At 33.2% G+C, this 13388-nt stretch overlaps 2 protein-coding genes across 2 annotated transcripts; both read right to left on the bottom strand.

The window, feature by feature from the left end:
- Window positions 1–4543: 4543 nt before the first annotated feature.
- LOC141302346 (uncharacterized) lies at window positions 4544–10246 on the bottom strand. The gene has a single exon (XM_073832396.1). The coding sequence runs from the start codon at window positions 10244–10246 to the stop codon at window positions 4544–4546; it is 5703 nt and encodes a 1900-aa protein (XP_073688497.1).
- Window positions 10247–11232: 986 nt separating this feature from the next.
- LOC141302344 (uncharacterized) lies at window positions 11233–12373 on the bottom strand. The gene is made up of 2 exons (XM_073832395.1): window positions 11683–12373; window positions 11233–11249 (listed from the first exon to the last, which is right to left on the bottom strand). Exons 1-2 carry the CDS (start codon window positions 12371–12373, stop codon window positions 11233–11235), a joined length of 708 nt encoding a protein of 235 aa, XP_073688496.1.
- Between the last annotated feature and the right edge of the window lie 1015 nt (window positions 12374–13388).

Genomic DNA, 13388 nt, shown 5'->3' with positions numbered 1-13388 from the left:
ACAAACATCAATATTAATGATAGTTAGACACTGGCAAAAGGTCATAAATGGGCGTGGAGCAGGCACTCTATAGCGCCATCTTTTGACAAAAGTTGGGGGGTTAGTTTTTCCTACAGTCACCAAACTCTGTACATATATTGATCTCATCAATCTGGACAACTTTCAAAATCAAACTCATTAGCTAAGACCAACAGAAAGCCGGCTATTTTGATTTGAATGTGGATTTTTTGAAAAATCAGGCTGTAAACAAATTCACACTCCTCCTAAGAAAAACCAGCTGTTCACACCAAACTTTTTTAACATGAAGAGAAGATTCTGAAGATGTTAAATTGCGAGCGGATTTGGGATATCTCGAACGGTGTTGACGTGGTGATTTTTTAAAGATGAGGTAAAAAAAATAACCCTCATTTTTTATATCTTTAAAGTGCAGCATCCAAACTCTTTAAAACTTTTTTCACACAGAGATCTAATCATTCTGAGCAAGTGCTGGAAATATAAATTTTCTACAAGCTTCAATGAATTAAAGAAAATTAAAAAAATAACTCAGAAACCTGCTGTCACTCTGGGTGAATGTCTCTACAGTATGTGTGTGCGTTCAGTCAGGCTGAGAGAAGCTCATTATTGCAGGGGGGAGGGGTGAGAGGCAGAGAGGGTGACAGAGTAGAGAGCCATCCTACAGACCATCTTTGAACAAAAAATGCACATATGTAGTGTAATTATATATGTCTGATCTTTGAGAGTCTGATATTTTGAGAAAATATAAAGGGTCACTAAGTCTTTCATTGTTTGTATTTTGCAGTTGTTGTTTTTTATTTATTTTTTTACTTAACTGTACCATGAACTTGTCCTATTCAGTCACATAGCAAACGATTTTAAAAAATACAACTTTTTAGCATGAGCAATTTATCTTCATTGATAGACAATATTTACATAGTGTTATTTATTGAATATAAAATAATAATAATAAAAAATTAAGACAAACTTTGACAACAAAACTAACTTTGCTTTTATGTGTTCAAAACATCTGAAAACCATCATTTTAAGATCAGTTATATATATATATATATATATATATATATATATATATATATATATATATATATATATTGCCCCATTAAAGAATGAAGCTTTTATAGAGCACTTTATTGTGTATTGCTGTAAACCCACATGAACTGTGTTCATGTTCATGTTAATTCACAGTACATAAACTAATGTTAAAAGATACTAATTTACCTTTAAACAATATATGGATACTTTTTTTAGCTTAATATTAATTAACATTAATAAATGCCGTTTAATTATTGTTCATGTTAACTAATATAGTTAATTTTAACAAATGAAACTGGATGGCAACATTTTATATTTTGTGTGTATGTGTCTGTGTGTTGATTTTAAAGTGTAACCCTTTCAATTCTGTAAACTTTAAATCCAAACTGGCTGGTTACTGTGAATGCATGTGCCAACTGGGCACCATTTTCCTAATTGATTCTTAGTTATGTAGCACTTAAGGTTACTGTGAATGCATGTGCCAACTGGGCACCGTTTTCCTTATTGATTTTTAGTTATGTAGCACATAAAAGTGATGTCTTATAACAGGAGTCACCAGCAAAGCAATATCCAAACACAAATTTTACTGAGAAGTAATGATGACAATTATGCAGAAATGGTCGACGTACTGTAAGCAATAATAACATTGTTTTATCATCATGAATTACATGTTCTTATCATATCATTAGAATATAGGGAAAATCAAGCAGTTGTATATTATGGTTCACAGTTGGCATTATCTGAAGTCCATGCAGGGGTTAGGTTTATATCTTCAAATGTGTTGGTATCAACAAAGATCTTTCTTAAAGACTAGATTTAAGCTGGTGCTAGAGTAATATCAAGTTAGCTCAGAATTGGTATACTTAGGTAGAAATAGAAAATCATAAGGAAAATAATTAGCATAGCTGCTGTTTATAGCATTTCAGGCAGTCTTGTGCATTTGATAAGATGTAACTAAAGTACAAGGTAATGAGATACATTATATGAATGTTTGGCTTAGGTAAAGCAGTCCTGCATAAAATACAATAACTTTTTTTATGTAATAATGAAAGGTGTAAAGGTAAATATTCTTCATCATCGTAAAATGCCCTAAACAACTATAAAAAACACATGCTCACAGTGCAGAAGCTATGTCTTGTGTTTTAGGAGCATTTAGTAGTGTGCAAAATGATATATTGTAGAAGTATAGCTAATAATGACAAGCAAGAACACAGCAGGGAGTTGAACCCCTTCCAGTTGGGTAACCTGGAGTACAATTACCAGTGTATTTATGCTTTTTTGTTATTATTTAGATTATAAGGAAAGCAAAAACTTGTATTAAAAACAGTATGTTCATTTATATACATACATTATTTAGCATAAGTAAGTTTTGCTAATAATAACAAACAAGAACACTGCAGGGAGTTGAACCCCATGCAGGTCGGTAATGTGGAGTACCATTACCAGTGTATTTTGCTATTTTTTTCTCAGCAAATTTTGACATTTTTTCCATTTTAAGGCCTTGTATTTGAACAAACCCCTCCTAGAGATTGAACGCCAAATTTGGTGAGTCTAATCTAAAGCCTTTTGCGACGTTAAATTGCGAAGGTTTAGAGTTTTCGTTGGAAGGCATGTTTGTGGTGGCCTGACAAATTTTGATGTTTTGCTATGAAACAGGTTGCTGCTATAACTCAAGCATACAATGTCTGATCTGCCCGAAACTTCACATGTGTGATAACTCCCCTCTACATACCCATATTCAGTTATAATCAAAGTGTTATTAGCTGGCAGCAGGAACTTTGGCACATATAAATGAGATTGTATTTCTTGACTTGGTATTAATCTAATGAAAATAACATATGGTTGTATGTAGTTGGTACAAAAAGCAAGGACACCGTAGGGAATTGAACCCCATCCCAGTAAACCAGGAGTACCATTACCAGTGTCTTTTGCTTTTTGAAACTACAGAAATGGAAAAGCAAAACCTGCATTAGCAACAACATAAAAGTGGATGTAATGTATACATAAATTATTGTGAGTAATATTTTGGACCAAATGTAAAAATCTAGGACAGTGATTTAGATCCATGTTAAAGTTTAATTAATAAGTAAAAAGAAAAAAAAAAGTTAATTGTATTGAGTGTTATTAGATTTTAGTTTATGTTTAGGTGTGATTTTATGTATGTATGTAACTTATTATCTGTAACATTGGAAGTAAAAAGTAATTTTTGTTAGCCATACAAGGTAATTATTCATGTTATATGTGATTGAAGTCGTTGCATGGCTAGATGCAAAGCAGTGTTTCATTTAGAATAGCTGATATATTTTTTTACTTAATGTATATAACTATGCAACTAGTGCAAATGTTTATTAATTGTTATAAAACAAATATGAATAAAGATTTAAAAATTTAAATGTTGTTGCAATGCAGGAAAAGAAACCATTATTTTGAAAGTCATAGTTGTATTACGAAGTTGTACTTTTCCTTCCTTGTCTTGTCAAAGACATTTGTGTAATATGTTACATCTTAACATTTCTACCTTGCACTGAACACGCAGAGCAACAGAGCAATATTTGGCTCAGTAGAGATATCCACTTAGATTTCCTCTCTACTTCAGGTGCCAAACAAAGCTCAATATTTACAATTAAGCTTTCAAACTATACCTCATCATGTTAAGAGTATTACATATAAAAGAACAAATATTAGTAAATGTGTAAAATGAAAATGTGTTGCAAAGCAAGAATATATGCCATAAATCATTATTTTAAAGTCACAGGTGTACTACAAGTTGTCAAATCTGTTTAAAATTTTATTTGTCACAAATTTGTTTAATATGTTAAACTTTCATTTTTATTTTGCACTGAACACGCAGAGCAATAGAGCAATATTTGGCTCAGTAGAGATATCCACTTAGATTTCCTCTCTACTTCAGGTGCCAAACAAAGCTCAATGTTTACAATTAAGCTTTCAAACTATACCTCAGCATGTTAAGAGTATTACATATAAAAGAACAAATATTAGTAAATGTGTAAAATGAAAATGTGTTGCAAAGCAAGAATATATGCCATAAATCATTATTTTAAAGTCACAGGTGTACTACAAGTTGTCAAATCTGTTTTAATTTTCTTTGTCAAAAATTTGTTTAATATGTTAAACTTTCATTTTTATTTTGCACTGAACACGCAGAGCAATAGAGCAATATTTGGCTCAGTAGAGATATCCACTTAGATTTCCTCTCTACTTCAGGTGCCAAACAAAGCTCAATATTTACAATTAAGCTTTTAAACTATACCTCATCATGTTAAGAGTATTACATATAAAAGAACAAATATTAGTAAATGTGTAAAATGAAAATGTGTTGCAAAGCAAGAATATATACCATAAATCATAATTTTAAAGTCACAGGTGTACTACAAGTTGTCAAATCTGTTTTAAATTTCTTTGTCTCAAAGTTGTTTAATATGTTATACTTTCATTTTTATTTTGCAGTGAACACGCACTGCAATATAGCAATATTTTAAATGTGCATGTTCTCAAAGGAACATAATACACCCTCGTGTGTGCTAAAATAAACTGGCACAACATTTGTGTGCACTGAAAAGTTTTCAATGTTTTTTATATACACATGATCAATTAACGTTCCTTTCTCAGTAGTTGGTTCTTTAACATATTGAACATATCCCTTGTTTGCCATGAAAGAGCAGATGGTTTGGGACGTTAATGCATCATTATTAAAATCACCTACAAGCACAACTTTATTGCAAATTGTTGATACCAAATGAATCAACTTGTTTAAGTTTTGTTTAAAAACAGACAATGGGTATGTTGGAGGCCTGTAAATAACACCGAGCAATATATCCTTTTCAGTGAAGTGTGTTAATATGCATTCCAAATTAAGATTTGGCAATGTTATTGTTGTATTTGGTACACCACATGCTGCATATAACCCAACTCCACCATGCTGTTGTGCTTTCAAATCCTTGAAAAGGGGACGATTGCTTGTGTATGCAGCACAACGAGAAAGACCCACAAATGTGTAGTTTTCTAAGTGAACATTTTCAGACAAATACGATTCAGGCAGCCATGTTTCAGTTAAAGCAATACATGTAGGTTTGAATTGTTGAACACAAACATTCAAATCTTTTTTATGACAACGCAAACTCTGTACATTCAGCAAAAACACAGATAAAGTATTCTGTTGTGCTGTCAAATATAACTCATCATTTATCATAAAACATGGCATTTCATGTACAGCCTCAAAAACTTTCTCATTACAGTAAATACTTTTTTCATTAAAATCTTGAATAGTCAAGCCAGACAAACTTCTTACTCGACTAAGTGCAACATAAGCTTGGCCAGCGGCAAAAACTTTTTTTAAACTAACAACAGCACTATCAACAGTTAAACCCTGTACTTTATGGACTGTGCATGCCCAAGCCAATTTTAGAGGAAACTGTCGGCGAAAACCACCGTTCCTACATGCATTTTCCTCTTCGACATGTATAGGAGTTGAGTTAAACAATTTTGCTGTCTCTGCCAAACATTGTTTTTGACGTCTTTTAAACCCTACATGATTGTCATCAAAATGCACATACACAGTTTTGGGTAATTTATTTTTATCAGCACGTACAATGTGTGTCACTGTTCCACAAACTCCATTAACTAAGCCATCATTTACATCAATATTTTTAATCAACATGACACGTGCATTTATGCCTAAAAGCAATGTTGCTGGCAAACATGTGTTGTAAACCTTTAGATGATGATTTGCAATTAACTCTACTTTGCCAGTCTTCTTACAACGGGCAAAATCTTCGGCCTCTATAGTTGCAACCTCTGTGCAGATATTAATTAATTGCTTTAGGTTGTGCTCATGTACTTCATCATTTGTAGCAAAAATGTGTAAAGAAGCATTGTCCTCCTCACCTGTGTCACATTCTGCTAAGATCTCCAAATCATCTTTGCTTAGTGGAGATTTTTTACTACGTTTTCTTAAACGATTTAATAATTCAGCAAATTTGTTGTCTTTTTGCCTCACTACCTCTGTTAACTCCACAACAGTAAAACAATTAGACCATAGAGTGAATCCTGGTACTTCCATATATAATGGTTTCCCCTTCACAGGTGGCAACTGTAAAAAATCCCCAACTGCTATAACACAAACATTACCAAAAGGAGAAAAGTCTCCAGTTTGTTTAATTTGACGTAACCTTCCATGAATGTATGCCAACAGTTTATGATCTACCATTGAGATCTCATCTATAATTAAAATCTGAAGGCCATGGAATTTCGCCCGCAAAGAATTCAACTTTTCCTCTCCTAATGGTGTGTATGGCAATTTCACATTTATTCCAATACAGAATGTATTATGAATCGTGGAACTTTGTAAGTTATACGCTGCAATTCCAGTTGGAGCTGATAAAACAACACAAATGTCATCTGGGTGTAAAGCAATTTGAGACAATAATCTTGTTGCTTCATATTTTATTGCTTTAATTAAGTGGCTTTTGCCAGTTCCTGCTCCACCAGTAACAAAAACATGAAAAGGTTTAGGGTTTTCACCTCTGATTTTACTTAAACACCATTGTCTTATTTTATAGAAAACAGAAATCTGGGTTTTATTTAAAGAGCGAATTAAGCTCAACCCATCTGTGCGATTCAGACAATTGTCCTTTTTCTCTATTGACATTGACATTGGTGCATCATCAGTTGCTAAATCTGGTATAGAACTTTCATGTTCATCGCTTTGCTGGCTAGTCTCTTGTCTAATCAGCTTACATTCCATACGGTCTAATTGCTGTTCAGGACAAAGTGCACACCATGCATCTTCTAATATGCCCTCATTATCAACAGCAGTTTGTGCAGTATCTAAGATATCAGCATCTTTTTCAAAAAGTGCTCTATTTGTATCCACTATATCTTTAACCAAGTGATCAGATCCATCACTTAAACAAATATTACCTTCCTTATAAAATTGTTCATAATTACTATACCTATCTGGTTTTAACTGATTATCTACACGATATGGAAGAAACAGTTGTAATACACTGAGATAAAATTTTTCTGAATTCTTTGTAATTGAAAATCGAGCAAAACGCACAACAGCAGGTTGAGTCCTTGTTCTTTTTGTAATAAAACCAAAATTGTTCTCCAATTTAATTTTATTAGCACAAGACTGTCCTTTATACACAACGCGATATTCAGATGAAAATGTGGCCAAACACATATCATCAAATACGTTCTGACTTGGCCTGTTCTTATAGCGGTCAACTAAACTAGTCATCCACATCTCTTCACTTTTCAGATTCTGAGACTGTAATTTGTTTTGTATAACAGTCAGAGGCAAACTCATTCGTACAGTATCTTCACCGGTGGGAATAAATTGAACATGTCTTGAACACTCTTTTAAATGCATGTTTGTTAGCCTATAAACTGCTTCTTGTGCACTAACCTCACGATTATGTAAATATACACTACCTAATTTCCTCAATGCCTGTCTTGCATCTACATTACCCTGATTTGCTGATTCACGCTGTGCATTAGCTAACAATAAACCCATTTCACGTTCAGACTTTGAAATGTATGAAATTATATATACAATGCAGGCATAAGCATCTGTTACGTACTGAATGTCCATATTAGCATTCCAACACTTAAGGCTAAACTTGTTATACTGATTAACCCATACTTCATCCAGTTGTCGTTTCAAGACAATGTGTGTGTTATTATTAGTGCATCTATATGCCATTTCAAACAATTCCTGATTAATTCCAACACTATTAAATAAACTTTCTAGAGAATTAAACTGCTCTTCTGAAACAGCTTTCTTAACTTTCGTCATTATGCCACGAGCATATTCTACCAATTTGTTATCATTTACATTTGAACTTTTACTTTCACTTTGACAATCATCTCTGTTGGATTGGTTTTTCTCATCTTCTACTTTTCTCCTACATATGAACGTTCGCATAGATGGTGGTTTAGGAAAATTAAAACGACAAACTGTATTTTTTTTTTTACACGTTTTTGAATGGCGTTTACTGTGGCACTGCACAGAGGTAACAACACTGTGCAGTTCATCATTTTCACTGGGCACCTCGCACGTAACATATTTATCTATAAATTTGACAACTTCTTCATCAGTATTCTTATCTATTTGGGGAGCATTTTTTATCCAGAATAAACAGTGGACATGGGGAGAACCGCGTTGTTGAAATTCCACCCTATAAAAATAGTCCACAATCTCTCCTATTGGCTGAACAGAAGACATAAGCACTTCTTTTAAAAAACAATGCCACCTAAAATCAAACATGCGAGCTGCAGTAACAGGATTACGACGTAAAAGTTCACATTTTTCAGCCCATTCTAATTGTTCCAATGTTTCTGTTCTGTCTTCCTGTTTTAAAATACTTGTCAGTAGATTTGTCCATCTCATATCAGCAGATGAGAATGAACTGAACCAGGTGGGAATGCCCAGCTGTCTGACCATGGCAAACAAATCTTTTTGCACACCTTGCCAAAATGCCGGAGTGCCACGGATGGGTTTCAAAAATCTATAACCTTCATCAAAATTAAGCACTTGCCTCAAGGACTCAGTGTCTTTAAACATTTCACTGGGTATGGACTTACTGCATCCTTGCCCTTTTCTTAAAGCAATAGATACATTAGACATTACCTGTTCAATTTCTGATAAATACTGTGCATAAAAAATGTATTCAATGTTTTGTGCAAATCTACCATCTGCATGCAAAATTCGATTATTTAAATATCGGGACAATGTTAATCTCTGTGCCCTTTTGTTACAATAAGTTGATGTACCATTAGGAAATAAAACAGGAAAACATTTAGCTTCATTTGTCTCATCAGCAAGGATTTTGACTGGATTATTTCCTTCAGCAGGGGCAAGGCTCAAAATACTATCAAAGTACTGATCGAGTACTTCTTGCCCAATGTCTACAGGTTGTAAACATGTATCCATAAACACACAGTGCTGTTGCCTATCATGCAACTCCTCATCAACATGCAAGTTTGCCAATTCACTTTCCCCTGTGTGACTTGTATCAACATCATCATTTTGTCTAACAAACTCATTTAACCAATCATCATTAAAAACAATGTCTTTATAATATTTGTTAATTTTTTTTAAACAACACAGTGCCTGTTTAATATTTGTAGTATCCACATACTGATACTTATAATGACCCTTATATGTCAACTTCCGCTTTAACTTTACACATATTAAAGACCCTTCAGTTTCTGTCCTTGGCAAAACATTTGTTGTGTCTTTAACATTAGCTGGTACACAAGTAACAGGGCCGTGAACTCCATTTTGCCCACCTTTTGGTAAAGCTAACATTTTCATAAATGGGATATGCAATGAAATTAAATGTTGCTCTAAACTATTGAGACAACGCAGTTCTTCAGGAATGGGTTGTAGTTCCAGATTGTTAACAGCACTTTCAGCTGGCATTTCGCCTTTTTTCAATTTAGAATGACAAGTACAGCAAATCCAAAGCTTGCCTTTACATGAATCTGCCAATTCACAAGGGATAACACAGTTATCACCACACTTGTGCAAAAAATGATCTGTAATACATCTATTAGCAACATCTAACATTGCTAAATCTTTATTATAATTGTTTATTTTACAACATATTACTTGGTGTTTAAATAACAACCTGTGGCAAACAGAACACACAAATTCTGGGCCAAAACTAACTTTATCTACAAACTGCTTTTCAACAAAATCACAGACCTGTTGGTTTTGTTTTAATTGTTGTCTTCTCATATTGTTAATTCTTTTTAAACTTTCTTTACGTAGCACACCATTATGATATTTTGACTTACTGCTTTGTTTTAGAGCATTTCTATGCTTTTCATTGGCATAGTATTTCATAATACCATATTTCCTCAATTTATTCTTATATTGCTCATTGTTGCGATACTTCACTTTGTTGTACTCCTTCACTCTACGTTTATATTGCTCATTGTCATGGTATTTCACCTTGTTATACTCATTTACTCTACGTTTATATTGTTCATTGTCACGGTATTTCACCTTGTTATACTCATTTACTCTACGTTTATATTGCTCATTGTCACGGTATTTCACCTTGTTATACTCATTTACTCTACGTTTATATTGCTCATTGTCACGGTATTTCACCTTGTTATACTCATTTACTCTACGTTTATATTGCTCATTGTCACGGTATTTCATCTTGTTATACTCATTTACTCTACTTTTATATTGCTCATTGTCACGGTATTTCACCTTGTTATACTCATTTACTCTACGTTTATATTGCTCATTGTCACAATATTTCACCTTGTTGTACTCATTCACTCTACGTTTATATTGTTCATTGTCACGGTATTTCACCTTGTTGTACTCATTTACTTGATGCCTGAATTGCTCATTTGTTTTATATTTCAATTGACTGTACTCATTTACTTTACACCTGTATTGCTCATTTTTTTTATATTTCAATCGATTGTACTCATTTACTTTACTCTTATGTTTCTGGTTTACAACATATTTAATCTTACTGGCTTGTTTTAATGACTCTTTATATAAAACATTGCTATGATATCTTTTTCTATTTATATGTTTCACATGTGTCTGAAACTCTGCATTGGAATGATACAAATGATGCAAAACACGCAGTTTTTTTACCTTTTTAAATGAATAAAATCTTTTCAAATAATTTCTCTTATTATCCAATACACCCTTATTTCTATCTCCAGTAAGAGAATCTTGCTCCTCGTGATTCAGAGAAATTTCACCTTGTATCTTGACCTGCTGTCTTGTACACATACGTTTTCCATCACTGCATTCCTCATTCTGGCACAGATTGTGACACATCTGGCTGTTAGGTTGTTTTACACAAATAACAACTTGATAATGATTCTCATTATAATGCTCTAGATATATACTTTGGTTGCATATTCTTTCATATATACAACTGTACTTTAACCATTTCTCATTATGATATGTATAAATGTCCACTCCTAAGTAATTAGCCATTGCTTGAATCTCCACTTCTGTGGCCCATGAGCCTACAAACCTCATTCTGGATTTAGATAAGTAATCTTCCATAGATGCATACTGACATCTTAACAAATTCTTGTATTGAACACTGTGCAATTCCATATGTTTCACAATTGCAAGTCTAATTGCGCGATGAGGTTTTTGTGTGCCACATATTACTTGTGCCACTGCCCTGAAAAAACAATTACCATCACCTACAATACTAACTGTTTTACAAGGAGGTCCCATTGTTCCACTGTTTGTTGGAAAAGGTAAATTTTCACTATTAAACTCTATATGAAGTTTACTGCTTAATTTTTGCTTAACTTCAGTACACAATGGATTGAAATTAAACATTTTATTGGGCTTATTACCCAAACAAACTACATCCGAATTAGCATCAATTTTGGGAATACTTTCAGGTATTTCAGTGACCTCTTGTAGTTTCTCTTTTTTAAAAACCACACTTTCTTTCTCTTCTTCTACACTTACATTTGTGCACTCACGTCTCCTCTTATGCCCACTCATCTTTTTTGCATTTACATTAAATATGATTTTTGAGTTACTAGCAGAATTTCTTTGGCTTTTAAGTTCAACACAAACACCACTTATTTCAAAAACCTTACGGTTTCCTCCCATACAGGCAGCCAAATTTTCAATGTGCCCCAAAACATAACTCAGTGAATTATAATATACAACCACACTGAAACCATTACCATCAACCATACCAGCACTATTACGTGCATGCGAATCAATCACGGCATATTGACCATTATGCTTAATAATAGCACAGGTACTACCATTAAGGGTAAAAAAGCATGTGTCATATTTTGCAAACATTCCTTGCAAACCATCAACTAATGTTACACATGCACCAGATCTAATAAATTCCTCATCAATACTACCTACATATCCAGAAACAAAATCGCCATATTCAAATTTGAAATCATTTGTACTGAACACGTATTCTTTTGGAAGATCTGGAATACACAACAAATTTTTCTTTGTTGGATCAGCGATAGAACCACTTTGACGCAAATTTCTATATAAGCTATCACCAGCATTCAGGACATTATCTAAATCTTTACTTTCCCATGAGAACACACTATGTACACTGTGTGTAGCAATAGCAGCTAAACTAATTGCAACGCACTGTTTCCCTGGCCACTTGAACTTTCGGTCACCCTGATGAAAAGATCCAGAAATGCTTCTTATACTATCTCTTTCATTTGATGAAGATGCTGAGATTTCTACACTGTCATATGCTGTACACACATTGATTTCTCCCACAATGTTGCTGTTAACAAATTGTGGCATATCTGATGAGGTTATGTTTACATTGACGCCACAGATACTGAAGTTTTCTGCGCTCAAACTTGTCATTAAATTATCAATGTGCAAAAATAGGTCTTGCCAATTTGTGTTAAAAACAATAACCGATGTTCCAATGTCTGATCCCAAACCACATGCATTCCGGACATTACAGTCAACAACAACATAGAAATCATTATGTCTTACAATAGCACATGTTTCTCCTTTTATGTTGACCAGACAACATTCATGACTAAACAAAATCTCTTGTAATTTTTCATACAAGTCAGTTTTTCCTCCATCCAGTGATTCATCTATGGTTACTTTGCATGTTTTGTTGAAAACACCATATTCACCACCAAACAAATGAGAAATTTGACAGTCTCCATAACTCTCACTCATTTTTTTACAGCTATTAATATCATTAACTAGTTTCCTTCCCTCACTATGAATGTCCAAAAGGTCGTATTTTTGCCAAGTACACACATTCTGTATCTTGTGCTTAACAACTGAAACTACACTGCAGGCTACACCTACAAAGTTTTCATTCACATCTGAAGACTTCATTCTAACCTCATTGCCTGCTACAATGCCCACCACATCTGAACAAGCACAGGCATCACAATGAGAAACATTGGTCTTACTTTTGTTGTTCAAAGGCTTACGCCGCATTCGGAATCCCTTCAGTTTAGGCATCTAAACACAAACAAATAACATCACATTACTATCACACAAAACATAATACAACTTACAGTAAACATAATACAACTTACAGTAATAGTAAACATTACATATGTATTAAAACATTTTATATTTAAAACATAAGCAATTTTAAGTGCATAGAAATAGCACACTTGCAAACTAAATAAAATTTTTAGGGTACTAATGCTTCATTTTACAAATGGATATTTAGTTAAAAAAATAATAATTTAATGAATAACTTATAATACATTTAATATAATTTGTAATTTTTTATATATTTGAGTCTTTGTCTCAATTCTCAATTCAATTTAACTAATGA

The sequence above is a fragment of the Garra rufa genome, unplaced genomic scaffold, assembly GCF_049309525.1.
Source record: "Garra rufa unplaced genomic scaffold, GarRuf1.0 hap1_unplaced_001, whole genome shotgun sequence".
NCBI classification, from domain to species: domain Eukaryota; kingdom Metazoa; phylum Chordata; class Actinopteri; order Cypriniformes; family Cyprinidae; genus Garra; species Garra rufa.
Note: the sequence above shows the minus strand (reverse complement) of the source record. Positions and strands in the feature narration are given on the sequence as shown.